Below are 23,925 nucleotides of genomic sequence, written 5' to 3' on the forward strand. Positions count from 1 at the left end.
CAGGTAGTAATTAAAACAATGAGTGTGAATGAACTCACCCAGGGAAAGTGTAATGCCAGATTTGTGGGCCAAAACAGCTCTGAGGAGCTCCAACTCGAAGCAGTTGAACGCTTAAACATTCTCCCAGGAACAGTGTGTGAAGTGAAAAAGCAGTGAGGAAAGGACCCTTTGGAGATCACCAACATTTAGGGGTGGAGGTGAACAGATGAGAAGAGAGAGGCAGAGATGCAGGAGGAGAAGCCAGGATGGGGGTGTCAAGTATAAAGAAGTGGGTCAAATGCTTCAGAGGTTAGAGAAAATGACAGGCAACTCCACCTGTTAGATTTGACATATAGAAGGGTGTCGGTGTGGCCAGGGTGAGGTCAGTGGAGTAGTGAAGGTGCGGGTTTCTGGCTGTTGGAGAAACCTCTTCCACTAACTACACTACATTTTGAGTTGCCAACTGGCATGGTCCTCCCCACTATTTCACACGCACGGTACAGTCGCGCGTGCGCACTCGTACACACTAGGTGGCTAACAGGTACGAGGCGTTTCCAGACAGCGAGCGCATAGCCCCCGCGCACGCGCCTCCGAGCCGGCCTCCTCCGTCGCAAGTCCCTCCCCAAGCCTGCAGAGGGCGCTGCGTTTCGGTGAGCCAGGACGTGGCGCCGCTCTAGCCAGCGCCTGGGCTCTGTGGCGGGCGCCGCAGCTCCGCATCCCCCGCGCCTCCTCCCAGCGCAGGTGGGTCCGCCCGCGGGGGGCGGGGGTGCCCGGGAGCCGTGGGACGGGCGGGGAGCGGCAACCTTTGGTGCGCAGAGTGGTCCCTAACGCCCAGGTGCCCCGGCTCGGGCTCTGGCCCGGGCGAATCGGGCTGTAGGAAGGGCCATACGGATGGAAGTTCTAGTACGGGTGTTCGCCTCTTGCTGAAGGTGCAAAGCCTGTCCCAGGACCTCTTTACACCCTGGGGGTCTCTGCCCAGGCACGCTTGCTGCTTCCGGGAAACCGCTGTGGGCGGTGCTAGTAGGGGGCGGGGCTACGTGATTGACACCTCTCTCCTCAGACTTCGAGGGCTACCACTGGACCCTTCCCCTGTCTTGAACCCTGAGCCGGCACCATGGTGAGAACCCTGAGCCCAGCCCTTCATCTCCGCACGCCCGCGCCCTCACCCGCAGTGGTCGTGCACTTGGTTGCCCCGTATGAACCTAGGGCTTCACAGTGTGGGGCTTTTGCAGGTCAGCTCCTGCAAGGCAACCTGCACTCTTCCAACCTGTTCATCCTTATAGCACGGACGCCTGAAGGTGAAGACGTCAGAAGAGCAGGCGGAGGCCAAAAGGCTAGAACGAGAGCAGAAGCTGAAGCTATACCAGTCAGCCACCCAGGCCGTCTTCCAGAAGGTGGGGCCCTCAGAGGTAGCCCCGACCCCAAGTAGCTCTCTTAGTATAGTATGGAGGCCAAGAGCTGGTCCCTAAAGTCAGACTGCCTAGATCCAGTTCTGGGTTCTCTCACTTATAACTGTATGATTTTGGACAAGTTGCTGGATCTCTTTGGGCCTCAGTTTGCACATCTGTAAAATGGGGCTAATAATTGCACCTACTGCATAAGGCCGTTGTGAAGATTAAATGAGAGAATACCTGTAAGGCCATAAAGCATGGTTCATAGTACCTGTTGTATAATGTGGGATTCACAGAATATTGGGTGGTTTTGAGTTTACGTTATTTAGTCCTGTAGTGGGAAAGTGATATGATCTCTGACCCTGCCACCTATCTTCTCAGCGCCAGGCTGGTGAGCTGGATGAGTCAGTGCTGGAACTGACAAGTCAGATTCTGGGAGCCAACCCTGATTTTGCCACCCTCTGGAACTGCCGACGAGAGGTGCTGCAGCAGCTGGAGACTCAGAAGTGCGTAGGGATTCAGGATCTCAGAAGACTGCCCTGGACCTGCGCCTACACTGCGTGGGTCCAGGGGTGGAGGAGGAATGGGGCAGCCAGTGGCATAGATGGAGGACAGTAGGGGGCTGGGTGCAGAAAGTGAGGGATGAGCTGAGGTTGAGTGTAGGAGAGCCCTGACCCCCCTTCCCTTCGGGGTACAGGTCTCCTGAAGAGTTGGCTGCTCTGGTGAAGGCAGAACTGGGCTTCCTGGAGAGCTGCTTGCGGGTGAACCCCAAGTCTTATGGCACCTGGCACCACCGATGCTGGCTGCTAGGCCGCCTGCCTGAACCCAACTGGGCCCGAGAGCTGGAGCTCTGTGCCCGCTTCCTGGAGGTGGATGAGCGGAACTGTACGTGCCTGCAGATTCTGTCCCCACAGCCCTCACCTGCCCACATTCTGGTACTGGGGCCTCAGTAAGGCCCAGAATGGGGAGGGATATCCAGGATGGGTCCACTGAGCTGGTGCTGAAAGGGATGTTGGAGTCAAATGCCTCCTCCGTGGAGTGCACTGAAGTGTTTCTAGGAGTTCTCTGAGGGGACTCTAGGGGTCCCAGCCAGGTAGCTCCTCTTGCCTTGCCTCTAAGATATGCTGTCACCTCTCCCCTCCAGTTCACTGCTGGGACTATCGGCGGTTTGTGGCCACACAGGCAGCCGTGCCCCCTGCAGAAGAGCTAGCCTTCACTGACAGCCTCATCACCCGAAACTTCTCCAACTACTCGTCCTGGCATTACCGCTCCTGTCTCTTGCCCCAGCTGCACCCCCAGCCGGATTCTGGACCACAGGGGCGCCTCCCTGAGGATGTGCTGCTCAAAGGTAAGCAGGGTGAGGGGTCCTCCTTCCTATAGAAGGGAGGACTCTGCAGTGCCACCCTTCCAGTCCCCATGCCTGACCCTGTTCCTGAACCTGTCACTCAGGTTTATTGAGCACCTACTTCATGCCTGGCTCCAGGGGTGCCTAAGAATCAGTCCCTGACTGCAGGGAGCTCAAGTGTCTGATGGGGAAGATAAAACTGACATACACAGCCCCTGTGCAAGGACAGCATATAAGTGACACTGGGGGCTGGAAGTACTCCAAGGAGAGGGTAGGGTGTTGGAGTGGCCAGGAGCCCACCAGTGTCCTGACCACAGCACCATGCCTCCCGGAAACCTACAGAGCTGGAGTTGGTGCAGAATGCCTTCTTCACTGACCCCAATGATCAGAGTGCCTGGTTTTATCACCGTTGGCTCCTAGGCCGAGGTAAGCATTGAGGAAAGGGGCTGGGTGTTTAGGGCTTAGTAGGAATGGGAGAGGGTTTAAGGAAATCTGACACTGTGTCTCCCTGCAGCTGACCCCCAGGATGCACTGCGCTGCCTGCATGTGAGCCGGGACGAGGCCTGTCTGACCGTCTCCTTCTCTCGGCCCCTCCTAGTAAGTCCTACAGCTTTTGTCAAGAGCACTGTGGGATTGTGGGCCTGGTGCTGATGGGGCTGAAGTCTGTCTTTGTCCTTTGTGCCAGGTGGGCTCCAGGACGGAGATCTTGCTGCTCATGGTTGATGATTCTCCCCTGATTGTGGAGTGGAGGACCCCAGATGGCAGGAACCGGCCCAGCCATGTCTGGGTATCCCAGGATTGGTGGGGCAGAAGTGGGGTCTGGGGCAGGGCTGGGTGGGACAGTCAAAAAAGGAGTTAGGCCGGGGCATTTCCTTGACCCAGTACTCCCAGCTCTGTGACCTGCCTGCTGCCTCCCTCAACGACCAATTGCCCCAACATACATTTCGCGTCATTTGGACAGCAGGTGATGTCCAGAAAGAATGCGTGCTTTTAAAAGGTGATGGAACCTGCAGCCTCCACCCCTTGCAGCAGTCCCCATCACTCTTTTCCTCTCCAGGGTGCACCCTTCAACCACCTACTCTTTCCCCAGGCCGCCAGGAGGGCTGGTGCCGGGACTCCACCACGGACGAGCAGCTATTCAGGTGGTGATAGGGAAGCACAAAACAAGGAGAGGGGCTCTGGACTCTGGGCATTAGGCAGCCAGGGCAGGAGGTTGGGGCCTCAAGGAGCTGTTTCAGTCTAGATACTGGGGATGTTGACCAGTGCTTCAGGGCTGCGGGCCTCAACACCTCCCCACCCTGCCCACCCTCAGGTGTGAGCTGTCAGTGGAGAAGTCCACAGTGCTGCAGTCTGAGCTGGAATCCTGTAAGGAGCTGCAGGAGCTGGAGCCTGAGAATAAATGTGAGGCCCCATTCTGTGAGAGTCTGCTCCCACAGCCCGCTGAGGGAGCCCCTTTCCAGTGTGGCCCTGAGAGGACAGCAGGAGGGCCTCAGGAGGGTAGAAGCAGAGGAGGATCCAGGAGAAATCCTCCTTTTCCCCGCCCTCTCCTCAGGGTGCCTGCTTACCATCATCCTGCTGATGCGGGCACTGGACCCCTTGCTGTATGAGAAGGAGACCCTGCAGTACTTCCAGACCCTCAAGGCAAGTTGTGCCCGCAGAACAGGCCAGGGGGAGGCCCAGCAGGCAGGAGGCAGGCGGCTGACATGTGTACCCTGCCCACCCCATCCACTCCAGGCCGTGGACCCCATGCGGGCAGCATATCTGGATGACCTGCGCAGCAAGTTCTTGCTGGAGAATAGCGTGCTCAAGATGGAGTATGCTGAGGTGCGTGTGCTGCACCTGGCTCACAAGGTATGAGCTACCACGCACGCCTTCCCCTGGCCCTCATCCTGCTGGCCTCCCCACGTCCCTGACTTTGCCCCCAGTCTCAGGTGCTTTCGTGGACTTCCTCCCAATCAAGATAGAGTTCATCCCTCCCTCCCAGCTTTCTCCTCTTCCAGGCCTTTCTGTCACTCAGCCAATTCTTCTTCTTGTCACTCACTTTCAAATCCCGAGTCACCAGGACCTCCTTGTGTTGCTTCTTCCCCAGGCTGGTCACAGCTTCATCTTCCTTCAGAATGACCCCTAGCCCATTCCTCCCACACATTCCAGCCCATCTCACCCTGGAGCAACCCCCGATACCTGAAGGTCAAATACTTTTCAGAGATTCCTGAGAAGTTGTCCAGGCTCCACTTTTCCTAGTCCACCTTCCCAACACATTAGTTTTATCACATCACCACAGCCCACCTCCATTCCTGCCAAACTCATCTCTGCCTCATCAGGACCAGTCCCCATGGGGGACCAGTCTTTGTTTACCCAGCACCCTCCACTGGCCCCTGTACCTCCGAACTCCAGGCCTCCTCCTCCTCACCCACCCCACTGGTTACCCTACTCACAGCACTCACTGTCCCATGTCATGTACTGCTGTGGACTGTAAGGTCAGCTTTCCATGTGCTCCCATCCTCTCCTTGGCTGGGGTCCCCAAGGGCCTGTGGGGCACAGAGGGCATGTGCCTAATAAACGCTGGCTGAGGACCCTCTCCCAGGTCTCCTGGGAAGCCCATCACCTCCTTCCTCCCTTTACCCCCCAGGATCTGACAGTGCTCTGCCATCTGGAACAGCTGCTCTTGGTCACCCATCTTGACCTGTCACACAATCGTCTCCGAACCCTGCCACCTGCACTGGCTGCCCTGCGCTGCCTTGAGGTAAAGTACCCGTGTCTCCATCCCTGTCATGGGCGGTTCTTTTCCTCTTCCTCTACCTCAGAAGTCTGCCCATCCCACAAAGAGATGTGCAGGACCTTCCACCTCGAACAGGTAACTGCGTGCCTTCCACCTCCATCACGCAGCCTGACCCGTGAGCCCCTGTGTGCTCTGTGGGCCTGTCAGCCTGAGCTCCTCAGTTGCTGAACCATCCCCGGCTAACAGCGCCTGTCCTGCCTCCCTGCCCTCCCTGCCCTCCCTGCCCCCAGGTGCTGCAGGCCAGTGATAATGCCATAGAGTCCCTGGATGGCGTCACCAACCTACCCCGGCTGCAGGAGCTGCTACTGTGCAACAACCGTATCCTTACTTCTGGGTGCCTTTCAGACAGTGGGTAAGGTGAGGTGCCACCCTGGGGAGGGACAGACAGCAGGCAGGGTATGTGCCACCCTCTGGCAGGGCAGGAGACAGGGGCTCTGTAGTGTGAGTTGAAGGGGGAGAGCCTGGGGCTGTTGGGCTATCACTGACTTGCACTGGTGGAGTTTGGCAGAGTGTAAGTGACTTTCTTAAATCAGAGTTCACAAATGGGCAGCCTGCAGCTGTTCTTCAGCTCCATGTAGCTTTTTGAAAATCAGGAAGTTTCATACTTTAAAAACCATCTAGAGTTCTGATTCCCCTCTTAAAAATTGGAAGTTAGAGCAACCTTACACTGGTATTTTCCCTCAGCAGCCCTTGGTCGTTGCTGAATAGTAAATGTCTCTTTGGACCAGGCTGGTCCCTCCACCACTCCCCTGATACTACACCAGTCTGCTTGGGGTGTTGCCGCTCATTGTTTCTTGGCTGACCCTGTGGGCAGATGTTTGCAGTCCCTGCCTAGAGCCTGACTCCCTCCAGGGAGCACATGAGATGCCCATCAAACAGACTTGCAGGCAACAGTCCCCAGCTCTTGAGGGTACACAGGAGCAAATGAATTGGGAGGAACCTGCCAAGCTTTCCTTGACTCTCCTGCACAAGGCCTCCAGCAACCTGCAGCGCTCCAGCCTCTTGCCTCCTGCCCCAGGCTGGTCCTCCTCAACCTGCAGGGTAACCCGCTGTGCCAAGCGATGGGCATCTTGGAGCACCTGGCTGAACTGCTGCCTTCAGTTAGCAGCATCCTCACCTAAGAGGCCCTGCCCCCTACCCTTGCCCTTTAACTTATTGGGACTGAATAAAGAATGGAGAGGCCCTCTCAGGCTACCAACCTGTTGTCACTGCTACCACTACACCACTACCTTTATCACTACAGCCATTTATTTTTGGAAAAGAAAGGGAAGAGACATGGGGTGTTGTCAGCTCATTCTTTCTGCGCCATCCTGTTGTTTCCTCTCAGGGAGAACCAAGGCCTCAGTGTCTGGGGCAGAATTCAGGGTGAGGGCTGAGCTTGTGTTTACCTTCTGGTTTGGGGTTGGGGCTGGGACTGGGTCTAGATTCCAAGCAGGAACAGGGCTTGGGATCAGGTTCTGCTTCTGGCTGAGCAGAGCCTGAACAGAGCAGCTGTGAGTTTCTCCAGCTAGAAGCATCATACAAGTTTTTCCCATGACCCCTGCACCATCCAGATGTTCCCTCTGCCCTGGCCCCCATTCACCATAGCTGGGGAGGCTCAGGGGCTCCATGTTCCCAGGAGTGGGCCAGGGTGCTCTTGCTCCGCCCTGCCTGAACCACAGTATCGGTCCCCATGAGTAGCATTCTACGGTTGAAGTACCTTTGAGAATACTTGATACCATTTGATCCTCACAGAGTCTCAGGGAAGAGATTATTAGGCCCAGTGTTCTGATGAGGAAACTGCTGTTGAGACTTGCCCATGGTTCTTGGCCAGAGCGCTTCAGCACTGAAACCAAAGTTGTCTCTACCCTTGGTCTAGGATTCTAGACTCATGTTCTTGCTTCTGTATCGGTAAGGAATGGTTGGGCAGCGGCCTGGCCTCAGCTCCTTGAGGTCCTGAGCTGAGTGTCTGCTCCCATGGTGTCCCCCCACACATACCATGTACACACCCTGTCCTGACCTAGACAGTCCTGAGTGGTGGTGGGGGGAGGGGACTGGCTCAGGGGTTAGGGCACTGACTCAAACCTGGCTGGGTGGGGAGAGAAAGATTGATTAAAGCTAGGGAGAGAGTGTGACAAAGGCATCCTCCTGGTTCTCTGGGATCCGCCTGGGTCCACGTGTGCTCACACACATCCGGACAACCAGGGCCCTGCCCCTTCCCGTATCTGCAGTGATGCAGAAACACCCAGCCCCTGCACAAAGCCCTCTGGCTGACCTGCCTGGAAGTCTGATATCCCCTGGTGTGTCTACTGAGAGTGTTGGAGGTGGGGCACCGGCCCCCACCCCCAGGCAGGTTCTGGTGCTTGGAGCTGGACAAGAAAAGGCAGTGTGGGTGTGGAGGGCTCCCTGCCAGTTCCTGGGGCCTCTCTGTCCCCACTCCCCATGGCGCCTCCCTGCCTGATGCATCACCAAACAGCCCCTCCTGGATTCTGCTTCCTTGTGTCTTCTTGTCAACTTGTTTTCGCTGTCTTCTGCTCGGCGGCCCGTGGGCAGAGCTGGGACACCAGTGGGAAGGAAAAAAAGAAGGAAGAAGGCCCTGGCTGACGGGCCCAAGGACAAGACCCGAGGAGAGCCTCCCTGAAGATGCCTAGCCTCCTCCTCTCTGCCTTGGGATCGCCTCTGTGCCATCCTTGGTGTTTCCCCAGTGTCGGGGTGGAGTTAGGATGCACACAGCACAGGTGCCTGAGCCGGTTGGTCTGGATTCCCAGAAGAATTCCAAGTTGGAGAAAAGGGAATCCTCGAGTCCGAATGAGCAAAGACTCCTCTCAGTGAGAGAAAGGTACTCTGTACCTCTGGAAGGGGGTCTCAGTTCCCACCCAAGCCTGAGTGGAAAGGCCTAAGCCTCCCCCAACTCCCCAGGCTACAGTGGGGGTGGGGGACGTGAAATGAGATTGCTCCTACTCTGATCTCCCTAATCCCAAACTTGAGGGGCAGCTCACTCATGCCTGGGGCTGTAGAGCAGCTGAGAAAGAAGGGATAGACTTGGGGGTGCGGGGAGTCAGAATATCTGGTAGAGCCAGCAGGTCAGGGGTTAGCTGGCTGAGCCAGTCTGAGGGCCTCTCTGCTGATGTCACCAGTCTGCAACCTGGGATCCCCGGACCTCCCTGGGCAGGATGAGTTCCAGCACCAGGCCCCTGGGCCAGTTTCATAGGGCTGAGCCTGGCTTGGGCTTCATGGAGCTCAGTAGCAGGAGCCCGTGAGAGCAGAGGTAGGCAGCCTGAGCTTGGGACCAGAAGGTCGGCCAGACAGGGCTGTGGGTAGAAGGACCTGCCTGCCCCGCTGCCCTTGCAGCTTCTTCATCCGGGAGAAGGGGCTCCTCACATGCCCAGTCTGGCAGGAATCAGGCTGGTGCCAGGGGCCATCACACAGGTGGATCACACCAAAGCCCAGCCTAAGCCCAGACCTCACGCCTGCTCCCTCCCTAGCATCTTCTCCCCATTTCCCACTCAGAGGCCTCGCCTCTTCCCTCCACCCCTCACAGCAGTTTGGCCCCTCCTTCCCATATAAGTCACTTACCAGGCCTGTCCCATCCATCCTGACCTGTTCCATCTCAGCCCCGGGACTCAGTGCTGCGGTTGCCAACACTGCTGCCAGGTGAGGGGCCACCACGGGCACTGTGGTGCTGAGCCCAGGCGGCCCACACTATCGGAGGCAGTGCCGGGATCCAGCACGGTGGGGTGTGGGCCAGCTGTGTACCTGTCAGCCCCAGCCAGGCTGTTCCCCAACACCAAGGCTCTGCTTTCCCTGGACTGGGCACAGCTCCGGGCACCTGCCATGCTCTACCCCTTCTGGCAGCCCCAAGTGGGGTCTTCCTTGACTTGGGAATGCCAAGACCCCAGGCCCCGGGGCCACCTGTCTGTCTTGTGAAGAACCTTGAGTTGGGGAATTTCTGCTAACAAATGAGTTCTAGAAGCTGTCAGCATTGTGCACCTCTACACTGCGGAGCCAGCAGGTGGAGGGACCAGGCCCAGGGATGCTGGAGCACTCTGATGTGTGTGCAGCTGGGTCTTGAGGCTGTGACAAGTGTCCATGCAGGGAACTATGTGGATTTCCTGGGATGGATCCTTGAGTGGGTTTTTTCATTGGGCAGTTTTTCGGATGTGGTTTGGTGGAAGTGAGGGGAAGGCTTTTCTCTGCAGTGTGAGAAGCTTCTCTGGGTGAGTCTGAATGGTCTTCGGGGAGGGTCTCTGGATGTTTCTGGAGAATCTCTGGGCCAAGGTGGGATTGTCTCAGTCATCAGGCGGGGACCGAATCAGCTGTCTGGATGGAGGGTTTCTGGGTCAGCTGGCTGGGGCTACCTGGGTTAAGGAGCCACCCCCGCCTCTTCCTAACAGGCATGATGGACGGGCCACGTTCCGACGTTGGCCGTTGGGGTGGCAACCCCTTGCAGCCCCCTACCACGCCTTCTCCAGAGCCAGAGCCAGAGCCAGACAGACGCTTTCGCAGAGGAGGAGGAGGCCGTTCCTTCTGGGCTCGCTGCTGTGGCTGCTGTTCATGCCGAAATGTGGCAGATGATGACTGGGGACCTGAACCCTCTGACTCCAGGGGTCGAGGGTCCAGCTCTGGGACTCGAAGACCTGGCTCCCGGGGCTCAGACTCCCGCCAGCCTGTCTCCCGGGGCAGCGGTGTCAATGCAGCTGGAGATGGCACCATCCGAGGTGAGGCCAGTCTGTCCTCCTCAGCTGAGAGCTGAAAGGCTTTAATGGGACCAGAGACTCATCCTGGCATTTCTGGGGGGATAGGAGGCTAATGATGAGGGCCTGGGCTCCCCATGGGGCTTCACTGACCCAGAGCTGTGCCCTTGCAGAGGGCATGCTAGTAGTGACCGGTGTGGACTTGCTGAGCTCGCGCTCGGACCAGAACCGCCAAGAGCACCACACAGACGAGTATGAATACGATGAGCTGATAGTACGTCGCGGGCAGCCTTTCCGCATGCTTCTCCTCCTGTCCCGGACCTATGAATCCTCTGATCGCATCACCATTGAGTTACTCATCGGTCAGTGGGGCTTGGAGTGGGAAGGGTGAAGGCCCTATGTTTGGTGGGGAGAGGCTGGCATTAGAGTCAGAGAGGTCTTTAGGCTCCTCCCTGTCCCACTCCTCACCTCTGCCAGATAAGGCAGGTGCAAGTGTGTGGTTGTGCCCCTGGGGGTGGGTCTCAGAGAGGATCTTGGTGTTTCAGTTTTTCCCAAGCGCATCCTCCTCAAGCCTCCTGGGGCATCGGTCTCAGAGTACTCCTCTTCAGGGCCTGCCTCAGTGCCTCCTTTGGCATTGCTGCTCTGTCCTTTCTGCGTCTGTTCTCATTCCCCAGGATGTGGCTGGTTCTCTCTCTCTCCCTCTCTCCTTCCACATCCCCCATCTCTGCCAATTTTGTCTCCCTCTGTCTCTGCCCCTCTGTCCCCGTGACCTAGGGCAGGTGCCTCCCTCACCGCGTTGCTTGATGGAGCTTGACTTCTCAGGCTGGTGATTATGCTGCTGCCTGGGGCAGGCGACTCCTTTTACCCTTTGATTAGGGCCTAACCTTGCCCACCTCACCCTCTAATTTCCCAGGAACCCCTACCACCTTCACCAGGGATGCCTTGGGCTCTAGAACCTGCAGCCCAGGGAGCAGGCAGGGTTGGCCTTCAGGATCAGGACTGCCCTTTCATACAGGGCAGGTGGATCTGCCCCTCCAGCCCAGGCACTGTGACAGGCAGGCAGAAGGTGACAAGAGCCCTCATCTCTCCTCCCCACCTCAGAGTTCAGTGTTAGGGGAACAGGTTTGGGATGTTAGACTGTAGCCCTGCCCTAACATGTGGGCAAGCATTGGGTGGGGACAGAGCTGCTCTGAGGGAGATTGTCAGAGAATAAGACGATGGCCCAATGTAGGGACATACACAGTGGCTCATATACATTTTGGGTGGGGCTGGGAGAAGTCCCAGGTTCCATCCCCTCTCCTCAGGAAGGCCTCACCAGCTAATTGTTGATTTCCTACTCTAGGAAACAACCCCGAGGTGGGCAAGGGCACGCACGTGATCATCCCAGTGGGCAAGGGGGGCAGTGGAGGCTGGAAAGCCCAGGTGACCAAGGCCAGTGGGCAGACTCTGAACCTACGGGTCCACACTTCCCCCAACGCCATCATCGGCAAGTTTCAGTTCACAGTCCGCACACAGTCAGACGCTGGGGAGTTCCAGTTGCCCTTTGACCCCCGCAACGAGATCTACATCCTCTTCAACCCCTGGTGCTCAGGTGAGCAGCTGGGGTCTGGAGCAGAGGGTAGATGGGAGGGAAGGACAGGGAAGGGCTTCCTGCCCTCGGATGCGGCAGGGTGCCTAGGTGCCTCACCCCAGGAGAAGCCAGCCTCCCATTGAGCAGATGAGAGGACCGAGGCCTGGTGCAGAAAGGTGGCCAGCCCAGGGTCACACAGCCAGCCACACCTCTCCTGGCGAAGGCCCCTGGCAAAGGCCAATCTCCTCTACCATCTCTCATGCTACCCCATTCTCCTGCGGCAGTCCTGTCAGGCTAGGGGCATCCCCGCATTTTCTTCTGTGGACATGAGTCCTGCAGAACTGGCCAGGAGTAGGTGAGGCCCAGGGAGAGAACTGGAGGGAACCAGTTTTGTGTGTTCTGGGGACACAGAGGACATTGTGTACGTGGACCATGAGGATTGGCGGCAGGAGTATGTGCTTAATGAGTCTGGGAGAATTTACTACGGGACCGAAGCACAGATTGGTGAGCGGACCTGGAACTATGGCCAGGTATGATGCAGCTGGCCAGGGTCACATGCACCCAGGGGAGCTGGGGTGGGTGTGGGGGCTGGGGTATTGGAGCGGGGTGCTGGCCTAGGGTTCAGGCTGTCACCTCTGCCCTCCATCCCTCCTTCCAGTTTGACCACGGGGTGCTGGATGCCTGCCTATACATCCTGGACCGGCGGGGGATGCCATATGGAGGCCGTGGAGACCCAGTCAGTGTCTCCCGGGTCATCTCTGCCATGGTGAGCACCCTCATGTCTCTGAGTCCTACTGTGTGTTTGCCTGCTGCCTCGCCACACCTCCACCCTCATCCTGCCCTTTCTGGATTCCTTGAGGACCCCCAGCCCTGTCCCTGCCCTTGCAAAGGATACTTCAGGAAGGGGTATCCCTTCTCTTCTCTCCCTTGCCTGCCCCGCAGCCCGCCTTTCCTGGCTCCTGTCCCAGCTCCTGTGGAATGCAGGGCCAAACCCAAAACTTGGCACACCCAGGATTCACATTCTTGTGTCAGAGCCTGGGTGGGAGGGGGGCAGGTGGCTCAGGAAAGGGCTGGATGGAGCTCAGGCTGATGTCTGGATCCTGAGGCATTTAGGGGTAAGGGGTGGTTGCAGGGTCAGGGCTGGGCTAAGGACCACATGGCAGGTCCTGAGCCCCTCCTCCACCTCAGCCCCGTCTCATCCTGTCCTGGGCAGGTGAACTCCCTGGATGACAATGGAGTCCTGATTGGGAACTGGTCTGGTGATTACTCCCGAGGCACCAACCCATCAGCGTGGGTGGGCAGCGTGGAGATCCTGCTTAGCTACCTACGCACCGGCTATTCCGTCCCATATGGCCAGTGCTGGGTCTTTGCTGGCGTGACCACTACAGGTAGTGGAGGGACTGGGACAGGAGTGGCACGGGCCCTACAGGGAGAAGGGAGGAAAGCCAGGCTTATCCAGCCCTGCTCAGCTGTGGCTACAGTGCAGGGTGCAGGCGGGGGTGGATGATAGGCTGGTCTTAATTATCATTAATTAGTGTTAACAACAGACAGAGGCCTAAGGGAAAGGAGGGAGAAGGGACAGGCAGGGACTGAGCCAGGCAGGTGGCCTAGCTTCCCCTGACCCCAAGTGCTCTGTAGCCCAAAGGTCTTCTGGCCCCAGCGACCCTGACCCTGGCAGTCTATGCCCAGCTTGGCAATCCTGGTTGCCCTTCTGCCCCTGATATTCCTGACGCGATGCCTCACTTGCCCCCAACCCGTGCCTTGAACCCCAACCTTCGCTCCGCCACAGTGCTGCGCTGCCTGGGTCTGGCCACCCGTACTGTCACCAACTTCAACTCCGCCCATGACACAGACACATCTCTTACCATGGACATCTACTTCGATGAGAACATGAAGCCCCTAGAGCACCTGAACCATGATTCTGTCTGGTGAGCTGGGGTGGACTGCCCATCTGTGCTGAAGAATGGTGACCTGAGCTTTGGAGGTGGAGGGTGGGCAGGGGAGGCTGGGGAAACCATGGACTCCTGACCCTGGGGCTCAGACCCAGCCCCTCCTCCATGTCCATCCAGGAACTTCCACGTGTGGAACGACTGCTGGATGAAGAGGCCAGATCTTCCCTCGGGCTTTGATGGGTGGCAGGTGGTGGATGCCACACCCCAGGAAACTAGCAGTGGTGAGCCGAGCCCCCCCACTTCCCACCATGCCCCTGCTCATCTCCCCCACCTGAGTAACACAGTCCAGAGTGTCAGTGCTGGGCTGGGCTGGAGAGCTAAGCCCTGTAACCCCATGGCTTCTCAAACGAGTTTATCAGATGAACCACCATGTGGACGTTAGTTTATTTTTACCTTTCTGTATAACGCTCTATTTGCCTAAATTTTACTTATTTATAATGGTTTATTTTATTTATAATGGTTAATATACAAGGGAGGTTCAAAATTCAAAGCTGTAAGAGTATTCGGAGAAAGAGAATTCATATCCACTATTCTTACTTGCTTTTTAACTTACATATCCTGGAGATAATTAATTGAAGGACCCTTTTAAAGTCATTTTGATAAGTAATAATACATGCTTGGAAGGAAAAAAAGTGTGGAATTGAAGAACACAAAATGTAAAGGTTCCCTATTCTCTCTCAGGAGGTATTTGGGGTTTTTTTCAAAAATATTTTTAAAGTAAATTTCTAGGTTCTACCCCAAACGTGATACATTAGACTTTCTAAGGATAGATGCTAACAATGTATATTTTTGAAAGTTCTTCTGGTGATTCTGACGATCGACAGACTTGGGACCCACTCCAAAGGGTGACCAGAGAGATGGAGTGACGTCCTCTGGGGCACAGAGTGGTAGGTCAGCAACAGAACAAGTCCAGTCCTTTTAAACACATACTCTCGCTTTCACCAAGTTCCTTCCTGTCTGTTCCATTGCTCACTGTGAATTATATATACAGTATAGAAAAAAGTCAGGGCTCAGATAGGTTCAAAGAAGAAAATAGCCCTTATGACCCTGCCTTAATACATGATTACTATTGATACAACCCACGGGTCTCTTTTCTGTGTCCACATACATGTGTTTCTGCAGAAATTAGAACTACCATACACTCTGTTCTCAAACACACCCCAACCCCTTCCTACCGTGATACTCCAGCCGCAGGCCACGAGGCCTGCCCTGCCAGTTGCCTTCTGTCCAGCCTCTCCCTTACTCACCCCAGGTCAGAGAGTCCTCCCTAGCCTACATTCCTCCCCTGGCCTCTTCCCAACGCCCTCCCTCTCACTCAGATATGTGAACACAGCCCCCTGAGCGGTGCAACCCAGTGATGCCTGTGATGCTGAAACAGCCTGGCCCGGACACTGGCAGATCTGAGCTCTGGCCTCCAACTCTGGGAAGTGGTGGGGTGGACATCAGGCAGGGGGCTCGGGGCCAGCAAGACTGGGGCTTGATCCCAGCCTGATCACTTCTCAGATGCATGCGCTTGGGCAAGCACCTCGCACTTTACAGCTTTGGGGTTTGGATGTAATTTGGGAATAATAGATACCACATAGGGTGATTGGGAGGATTAAATGAGAAATTCTCTATCTGAAGGGACCAGCAGCATGCCAGAAGCGTAGTAGCTACTCAGAAAGTCTTAGCTCCTTTCATTCTCCCTGCACCTCCTGTCTTGTGAGATCCTGGCATGCACTTCGCCTTGCTGTTTCCCCGTCTGTAAAGGAGGTGTAGTGTTAGGTGTTGTCTAAGATTCTTTCCTGTTGGATGGTACTCACTTCCCGCTCTGTCCTCTCCTGCCAGGCCTCCTCCTGTCAGCCTATCTCTTCTAGGCAGCCTCCTGAGTATGATAAGAGCAGACTCTATTTCCCACCAGCTCCCCCCAGTAGAGAGGGCAGCAGGCTGCAGAGCTGAGGGTTGTTCCGCATCTCTCTGAAATGGTGGTGGCGGTGGTGTCACTATTCACCCCCCACAAGCGAATAGTGACAAGGTGTACTGGCAGTGGCAGGACGATGGCAGCTTCAAGATTGTGTATGTGGAGGAGAAGGCCATCAGCACACTCATTGTCACAAAGGCCATGAGGCAGGGCCACTGTAGACTCTGGGTTGGTTACGATAAAGAATAGGAGGTCCTGGCCGGGCGCGGTAGCTCACGCCTGTAATCCCAGCACTTTGGGAGGCCGAGACGGGTGGATCACGAGGTCAGGAGATCGAGACCATCCTGGCTAACACGGTGAAACCCCATCTCTACTAAAAAATACAAAAAACTAGCCGGGCGAGGTTGTAGTCCCAGCTACTCAGGAGGCTGAGGCAGGAGAATGGCGTAAACCCGGGAGGTGGAGCTTTCAGTGAGCTGAGATCTGGCCACTGCACCCCAGCCTGGGATAAAGAAATAGGAGGTCCTGTCCTCTGGGGGTCACAGACGGTGGACATCCAGTGTCATTCAGCCATGAAAGAGTGTGTCAAGGACTTGGTTATCAGGCAGGCTGGTGTGCACATCTGTACCTTGCCCCCGTCCTCCAGCAGAGCAGCCTGGGCTGAGGAAATCGAATTGACAGCCAAATGGAGCCACTCTCTCTTTGTTTTCCATACCTGTGTTGCACTGGCTGTCAACTGACCCCCAAGTGTTTGAGTGAGGGCTGATGGCCTTGTTCCAGAGGCCACCAGGCAGTGGAACCAGGCCTGAGTGGCTGGGGCTGGGGCCCTGTGTGGACCCCACCCAGGATCTGAAGGTCCCTCTCTGCCTTCTCAGATCTCTCGCCTTTGTCCCACCTCACTCTAGGCATCTTCTGCTGTGGCCCCTGCTCCGTGGAGTCCATCAAGAATGGCCTGGTCTACATGAAGTATGACACGCCTTTCATTTTTGCTGAGGTGAGGGCTGGACTGCAGGTGCCTTCTTGGGCTTCAGTCGTGGGTTCTCTGGTCCCGACTTCACCGCTCACTGACCAGCTGTGCGACCCTGGGCAAGTCACTCATTATACAAGTCAGTTTCCTCACCTGTAAAAGGGGATAATCAAGGCTGCCTTGCTGCTTGTACTCAGGATCAAAAGAGATAATGGGTATGAAACTGCTTTACTAGTCGTAAAATCAGCCAATGAGCGTGAAGAATTACTGTTATTATTGCCAAAGTGCTCTGAGAGGAGCTTCCCAGACCAGCTTCTTCCCTGCGCTCTGGCCTCATCTGGCTCGTCTTGGAAAGTCTCCCCTTGGGCTCTGCCAGGAAGCTCCCACCCTTGGGACCAAGCCCTGTTCCATAGCTCCTAGGATCAGGGGAAGGAGGCCGGGAGTCAGGCCACCCTCAGACCCTCTGGCTCACTCATTCCTGTTCACCCCCACCCCTCCCACAGGTGAATAGTGACAAGGTGTACTGGCAGCGGCAGGACGATGGCAGCTTCAAGATTGTGTATGTGGAGGAGAAGGCCATCGGCACACTCATTGTCACAAAGGCCATCGGCTCCAACATGCGTGAGGACATCACCTACCTCTATAAGCACCCAGAAGGTACCATTCCCCCAACCCAGCCAGCTCTGGGCCCCATGACAAGTGTTCCTGTCAAGTGCTTGCCCACCCAAGTGGGAATTGGAACCTCACCCTTGACCTTCAACCCCCAGGCTCAGACGCAGAGCGGAAGGCAGTAGAGACAGCAGCAGCCCACGGCAGCAAACCCAATGTGTACGCCAACCGGGGCTCAGCGGAGGATGTGGCCATGCAGGTGGAGGCACAGGACGCGGTGATGGGGCAGGATCTGATGGTCTCCGTCATGCTGACCAATCACAGCAGCAGCCGCCGCACAGTAAAACTGCACCTTTACCTCTCAGTCACCTTCTATACTGGTGTCACTGGGACCATCTTCAAGGAGACCAAGAAGGAAGTGGAGCTGGCACCAGGGGCCTGTAAGTGCTCCTTACCCAGCCCTGCCCCCTGGATGGCTGGGCACCTCAGGGCTGTGGACATGGAGACCCCAGGAGCAGTGGGGAGTCCCTGGGGGAAGCCGGATGTGGGGAAGCAGGCCTCAGTGACGCCATGCCTCTTCTCCCCAGCGGACCGTGTGACCATGCCAGTGGCCTACAAGGAATACCGGCCCCACCTTGTGGACCAGGGGGCCATGCTGCTGAACGTCTCAGGCCATGTCAAGGAGAGCGGGCAGGTGCTGGCCAAGCAGCACACCTTCCGTCTGCGTACCCCAGACCTCTCCCTCACGGTGAATGCAGTTTGCTGGGGCATGAGGGGTGGTCAGAGAGTGAAGGCCAGGGGATAAGGACATCAGAGGCGGGCGCTAAGCCAGGAGCAGGCTGGCCTGATAAGCCTTTGTAGGAGAAGGTCAAGGACTGGCTCTGGGGCCTCAGTTTCCTCGTCTGTAGCATGGGATCTTATGTCTCTGGTTCTGTGACAGCCTTTGTTGGGGAATAGGCTGGAGTTTCTTCTCTGACTTCTGGGGAGTCTTCTCTCAGGAGGATAAATGTGGGGCACGGGGAGGTTTTGCTTCTAAGCAGATTCCCCTCTCTGGTGCAGTGTACGGTCCCGTGTGTTTGACCAGGGTCTCTGACATGGGGGATGGGCCTCTTTTTCTCTCAGTTACTGGGAGCGGCAGTGGTTGGCCAGGAGTGTGAAGTACAGATTGTCTTCAAGAACCCCCTTCCCGTCACCCTCACCAATGTCGTCTTCCGACTCGAGGGCTCTGGGTTACAGAGGCCCAAGATCCTCAATGTTGGGTAAGTCTTGCCTCTCCTCCTGCCCCTGCTGCCACTCTGGCCTTCCCCACAGGCTGCCCTGGTTCCCAGCTTTGCTTCCTCTCTGTCTGGACAAGTATGTTCTGTCAGGACCCAAACAAGCAGGTTGGGGCCAGCTAGCAATACCTTCCTACCCAGCTCAGTCCCACCAGCCTTTAGGGAGACCTCCTGGGCACCTGGTGCTGTGCTGTGCTGTGTCCTTGCCCTGCCTCACTAATTAGGGAGCAAAAGCCCCACATAGGAATCGTTAGTAACTCATTGCTAATATTTGCCTAGTACTGAAGAACTGACCAGGCACTTTCAGGAATATGATCTTTGGACACAAAAACTCTTTAAAGTACATTAGAAGGCCAGGTGTGCTGGCTCACGCCTGTAATCCCAGCACTTTGGGAGGCCGAGGCAGGCAGATCGCTTGAGGTCAGGAGTTCGAGACCAGCCTGGCCATCAAGGTAAAATTCCATCTCTACTAAAGTAAAAAAATTAGCCATGTTTGGTGGCAGGCACCTGTAATCCCAGCTACTTGGGAGGCTGAGGCAGGAGAACCGCTTGGACCCAGGAAGTATAGGTTGCAGTGAGCTGAGATTGAGCCACCGCACTCCAGCCTGGGTGATAGAAGCAGACTCCATGTCAAAAAACAAAAACAAAAACAAAAACACATTAAAGATCATCATATGATTAAAAGCAAAGTTTTGGGCCAGGTGTGGTGGCTCACATCTGTAATCCCAGCACTTTGGCAGGCCAAGGTAAGTGGATCACTTGAGCCCAGGAGTTGAAGACCAGCTTGGGCAACATGGTGAAACCCTGTTTCTACAAAAAAGTTTTAAAAACTTAACCAGTGTGGTGGTGTGCGCCTGTTGTCCCAGCTACTTGGGAGTCTAAGGTGGGAGGATCACCTGAGCCTGAGGAGGTTGAGGCTGAAGTGAGCCATGTTTGTGCTACTGCACTCCAGCCTGGGCGACAGAGTGAGACCGTGTGTCTGTTTCTCTCTCTGTCTCTCTTACACACACACACACACACACAAGCAAAGTTTTGCAACCCTAAGGATATGGGTTCAGGTCCCAGCTCTAGCACTTACTGGCTATATGCCCTTGGGCAAGCGGTTTCTCTCCTTCAAGCCTCAGTGTTCTCGTCTGTAAAGCAGGGATAGCAATAGCCCCTGAACCTAGGGTTGTTTAGTGCATTGCTTGGCACAAAGTTAATGCTCCATTGGTAGTTATTATTTTTATTATTGCCATTATCACCCCCACTTCCAGATGGAGAAGCTGGCGGTCACGTCTCACGTGGTCTCACAGCTCATAAGGGGCAAACTCTGCTCTACCCACTGTGGTGCAAACCATGCACAGGCTCTCAAGCTCATTGCTTGTTTTGTGCCATGAGGGCCAAGTATCAATTCCAGAGGAGAGAATCCCATCCCTCAGGCCCTTACCCAGCCGTCTGGGCCTGATCCTGGGCTGGGCAAGCCCCTGGGTGCAGTGAGGGCACACACATGCTGCGTTCCTGGGCCTGTGGCTGTCATCTTTGATACAGACTCACACGTGCTGCCCTGTCCCTCCCTAGGAAAAGCACAGAGGGAAAGCAGAGCAGGCCAGAGCCTGGCCTTCTAGATCAGCCTTCTGGGACAGGGGCAGGCTTCGCCTTCAGACAGACAGCTCCTGAGAAAGAACAATGGCTTGGGTTGGGGAAATTGAGGGGAGGAAGCAGAGGACCCCGTGCCCACCCCTCCCTCGCAGCTCTCCTGGTGGTGGCCGCCACCTTTGCCGTGAGGCCAAAGTGGAGAAGGCAGCTATGTTGATCTTTGCCCCAGCCTGGGCCCCTGGGAATGCTATGATGTGTCACAAAGGAGGGCTTTCCTCATGTCACCCTACCAGGGTCTCTGGCAGCTCAGTGAACAGAGCCTGAACCCTCCGGATAGCCTGCTTTGCTCGTCTTGCCCGGCAGACATCTCTTACTCACACCCCCACATGGTGGGGAGGGGGAGCCTCCTCATCCTAAGGCATCCTCAGAGCTGGACTTGCCTCAGCAGCCCCACCAGGCCTTTGCCTCTTGGCCCTGCTTGGAAGTAAGGAAAGGGCCACTGTGCTGAGTGTTGGGGGACCTGTTCCCTGTCTTTACCTGTAGAGTTTGCGTGAGTCTACCTACAGCAAAAGATAGGGTTGGACGATGGTTTCTTAAGGCAGATCCTCCCTGGACAGTCTGTGGCTCCTTAGCTGCTGTGAGCCCAGAACAGAGCCTCCAGTACAACTGGGAGCCTCCAGGGGGACATCTCTGAGCTGTTGGTTCAGATAAATAAGATTCCAAGATGGGTGTACTTTGCCTCTCATTTGCACATCAAAGGCTGTGGCATGGAACCCCATTATAGCATAAGGTGTGCCACCCCAGTGTGGTGACTGGCCACTTAATAAACATTCCAGAACTCACTCCTCCAGATGGCTGTTGTCACCACCAAAAGCAGTCACCAGGGAGGCTGGAAGTCTGTTCCAAACCCTTCCTGGGAATTTCCCTCAGAGTCTGAGTCATACTCTCTAGAATGTCCTCAGAGTGGTCAATCTGCTTCTTAGGGGTAGATTTGACTTTGCGGAGAGACCTGAAGTCATCAAGAGCTAAGACTAATTAATAAGATAAGCGAACAGGTGGGTAACTGCCCTTTTCCATCAGAACCGAGGCATGCTGTGGAAGGAAGGACAGGCTGACTGTTGCGTCACTGAGCACACGTGTGTGTGCATATGGTTTAAATGGCTCTGAAGAAGAGTCCAGGAGGAGTTTTTAAAATGTTTCAAGCCTAGGCAATATGATTGAACAAGTACACAATTGGACAATGCTCATTTCGATGTCTAAGTTCTGGTATCCTTGTCGGGGAGTTGGTTTCATGACCCACACTCAGTTTCAGGAACATCCCAGCTTTAGCAGATGGCTTGTACTCGGCTTCAACTCACAAAAGAGGTGTGGTAAAGTCCCCAACTCACAGTGAGACCAGGGGAGGGAGAGATCTTGACATTTCCACCTAGAAAACAGTTTCTCTTGAAAATAATCAGTTATTGCAATGTAAAGGTTATTTTCTGAAATATTACAGTTCAATTATGGTATAAATAGACTTCTGAGGGCTGGTCTGAGCTTGCACAACCTTGAATCTTGTATCTATGAAAAAGTTAGCAAAAATTAAGAATGCAAATTTGTAAGCAGTCAGGACATAGCCTAGCCATTAAGTTATAGACTTAATTTATAGACTTCCTATCATACTACATTCAATTATATATCCCTGCCTCCCTCCTTCAGGGAGCTCAGAAGCACCTTCAGGATAATCAGATCCCACTCCTCCTTTTACTTTCACTTCCATTTTATGACCTGGAAAGGGAGGAACAGAGAAGTTAAATAGCTTCTCCTAAGCCTCATAGTTAACAAGTGGTAGAAAAGGGAGTAGAGTGGTTACGGGAAACCCCTCAGAACCAGGCTCCAAGACAAATGCTTTGCCCTGAAAAGAACTCATCCTTGGAGTTAGGGATGTTGGCTCATTCTCTTAGAGGATAACAGTGACTGCACAGGTTCTGTGTCTGGAAAGGGTCCCCAACAGCAGGCTTGGGTTGAATAGGGCACCAGAGGTAAGGTTTAGGCAAAGGGAACGAGCAAATGCAATAAAATGTAATCAAATTCCCAAGCAGCACTTTGGCACGAGCAACGATGTCAGGAGATCGAGACCATAACACGGTGTAATCAAAAAGAAATTAGTTGGCAGTGTACTCCGGAGGCTGAGGCAAAATGAAACGTTCAGTGAGCTGAGATCGCGCCACTGCGCTCCATTGGGCGACAGAGGAGCTCCGTCTCAGAAAAAAAAAAAAAAAAAAAAAAATGAAACGTTCAGATTGCTGGAGGAGCTCAGAGAAGGGTGAGGTTCCTTTTCCTAGAGGCAAGAGGTGCTCAGGGGAGCCATCACTGAGGAAGTGGTGTGCCAGGCCTTGGAGGAAAAGTAGGCCTTCACAAGGACGCCCAGGGTGGGGAGGCAGAGCTGGGTGCTCATTCCACACAAGGCGAAGACTGCAAAGCATGACTGTGGAGGTGAGTCTGGGGAAGACGGCATTCAGTAGGGCTGCTCAGCAGGAGGAATGGTGGGGGATGATGAGGCTGTGCAAGTAGCAGGGGCTGAGTCAGACTGAGCCTGTGTGTCAGGTTAGAGGGCCAGGATCTCGTGCCACAAGCACCAAAGGAGCACTACATTCTTGAAGGATTTAGTTCACCTCTGAGTGGTTAGCAGAACAGAATACAAAAGTGGGATGGTAGGCAAGGAGTCCCATTAGAGGACAAGTGAAATCATGATTCCCAGGGGAGGTCTAGGAATCAATTTTTCAGAGGCCCATGTGGAAAGGAGAAAATGAAAACACGTGTGTGTGTGTGGGGGGGGGTTTGTCCATCTGCCTGTCTGTCTGTCTCTCTCAGACACACACACACACACACACACACACACACACACACACACACACACACACGGGTTTATGTCCATTTAAAGATGTCTGTTGTCTGTTCTTGGGGAGGATTTTCCTTTTTCTCCGAAGATAACATCCTTTTAATGTTTTTGTGTGTGAAAATGCTCTTTTGTTCTTTGGAACGATGATCATAGCAGAGAATAATTTCTTTTCTTCAACCTATGCTCTTGTCAAAACTGAAAGTATTTGGAAATATTGTGTTGGGCCCCCAAAGTCTCATTTTGAAGTTTTCTTGGTTTTGGAGACCCCAGGTGAGATGAGGATGTTCTGTCTGGGGCAGGAGCAGTGGTGATAGAGGGCATGGCATGAGAGGCCTCTGCGGTGGCATCAGCAGTCTTTGTCCAGGTGGATGTGGGAGTAGGGAGGAAGGAGTCCCAGACGATGGGGAGAGTTTCAGCACAGGCAGCTGGTGGGTGGCTGCTGAGCTGGCTATGCAGAGGCGCCCTGGGGCTCCTGGTCTTCGGTGTGGAAATTTCAGGTAAGCCTGAAATTGTCTGAATGGGTCCACCTCCTGCTTCTTCCTCCTGACTGCCCTCGATCAGCTGTTACTCCCCACTCCACCCCCAATTACTCCAGGCCCATGACCTTGTCTCTGCCCACAGGGACATCGGAGGCAATGAAACAGTGACACTGCGCCAGACGTTTGTGCCTGTGCGACCAGGCCCCCGCCAGCTCATTGCCAGCTTGGACAGCCCACAGCTCTCCCAGGTGCACGGTGTCATCCAGGTGGATGTGGCCCCAGCCCCTGGGGACAGGGGCTTCTTCTCAGACGCTGGAGGTGACAGTCACTTGGGAGAGACCATCCCTATGGCATCTCGAGGTGGAGCTTAGCCCTGTGCCAGGAGCAATCAGACTGGAGTCAGATGAGCAAGGACACTGCCCCAAGATGGGGGCACACTACAGAGCAGCTCCCTAGGAGCTCAGGTGGGGAGTCCAGGGCTCCTGGAGAGGGAGTCAGTCTTCATTTGCACTAGGGGCACAGATGCTAATAAACTGTTTTTTAATGAA

The 23,925-nt window shown here is 55.2% G+C and overlaps 2 protein-coding genes across 3 annotated transcripts; both read left to right on the plus strand.

The window, feature by feature from the left end:
• The first annotated feature begins 472 nt into the window (after positions 1 to 472).
• RABGGTA (Rab geranylgeranyltransferase subunit alpha) lies at positions 473 to 6,692 on the plus strand. 2 transcript variants are annotated; one of them, XM_050797462.1, is made up of 17 exons: positions 473 to 720; positions 1,040 to 1,096; positions 1,263 to 1,373; positions 1,752 to 1,876; positions 2,068 to 2,255; positions 2,515 to 2,718; positions 3,058 to 3,141; positions 3,230 to 3,312; positions 3,401 to 3,502; positions 3,607 to 3,712; positions 3,806 to 3,857; positions 4,028 to 4,116; positions 4,268 to 4,356; positions 4,450 to 4,566; positions 5,345 to 5,458; positions 5,725 to 5,812; positions 6,467 to 6,692. In XM_050797462.1, the coding sequence occupies exons 2-17, from the start codon at positions 1,094 to 1,096 to the stop codon at positions 6,613 to 6,615; spliced, it is 1,704 nt and encodes a 567-aa protein (XP_050653419.1). In that variant the 5' UTR covers positions 473 to 720; positions 1,040 to 1,093; the 3' UTR covers positions 6,616 to 6,692. The 2 variants fall into 2 exon arrangements, with proteins under 2 accessions (XP_050653419.1, XP_050653420.1); XM_050797463.1 differs by having other exon boundaries at positions 636 to 720; positions 959 to 1,096.
• A 3,086-nt stretch (positions 6,693 to 9,778) lies between these two features.
• On the plus strand, positions 9,779 to 23,925 carry TGM1 (transglutaminase 1). Its single transcript, XM_050797441.1, has 14 exons — positions 9,779 to 10,191; positions 10,341 to 10,529; positions 11,510 to 11,758; positions 12,149 to 12,267; positions 12,396 to 12,503; positions 12,951 to 13,125; positions 13,527 to 13,665; positions 13,807 to 13,910; positions 16,495 to 16,583; positions 17,060 to 17,213; positions 17,324 to 17,605; positions 17,753 to 17,913; positions 18,288 to 18,424; positions 23,520 to 23,925. Exons 1-14 carry the CDS (start codon positions 9,798 to 9,800, stop codon positions 23,746 to 23,748), a joined length of 2,529 nt encoding a protein of 842 aa, XP_050653398.1. The 5' UTR covers positions 9,779 to 9,797; the 3' UTR covers positions 23,749 to 23,925.

The sequence above is a fragment of the Macaca thibetana genome, chromosome 7 (genome assembly GCF_024542745.1).
Source record: "Macaca thibetana thibetana isolate TM-01 chromosome 7, ASM2454274v1, whole genome shotgun sequence".
Taxonomy (NCBI): Eukaryota; Metazoa; Chordata; class Mammalia; order Primates; family Cercopithecidae; genus Macaca; species Macaca thibetana.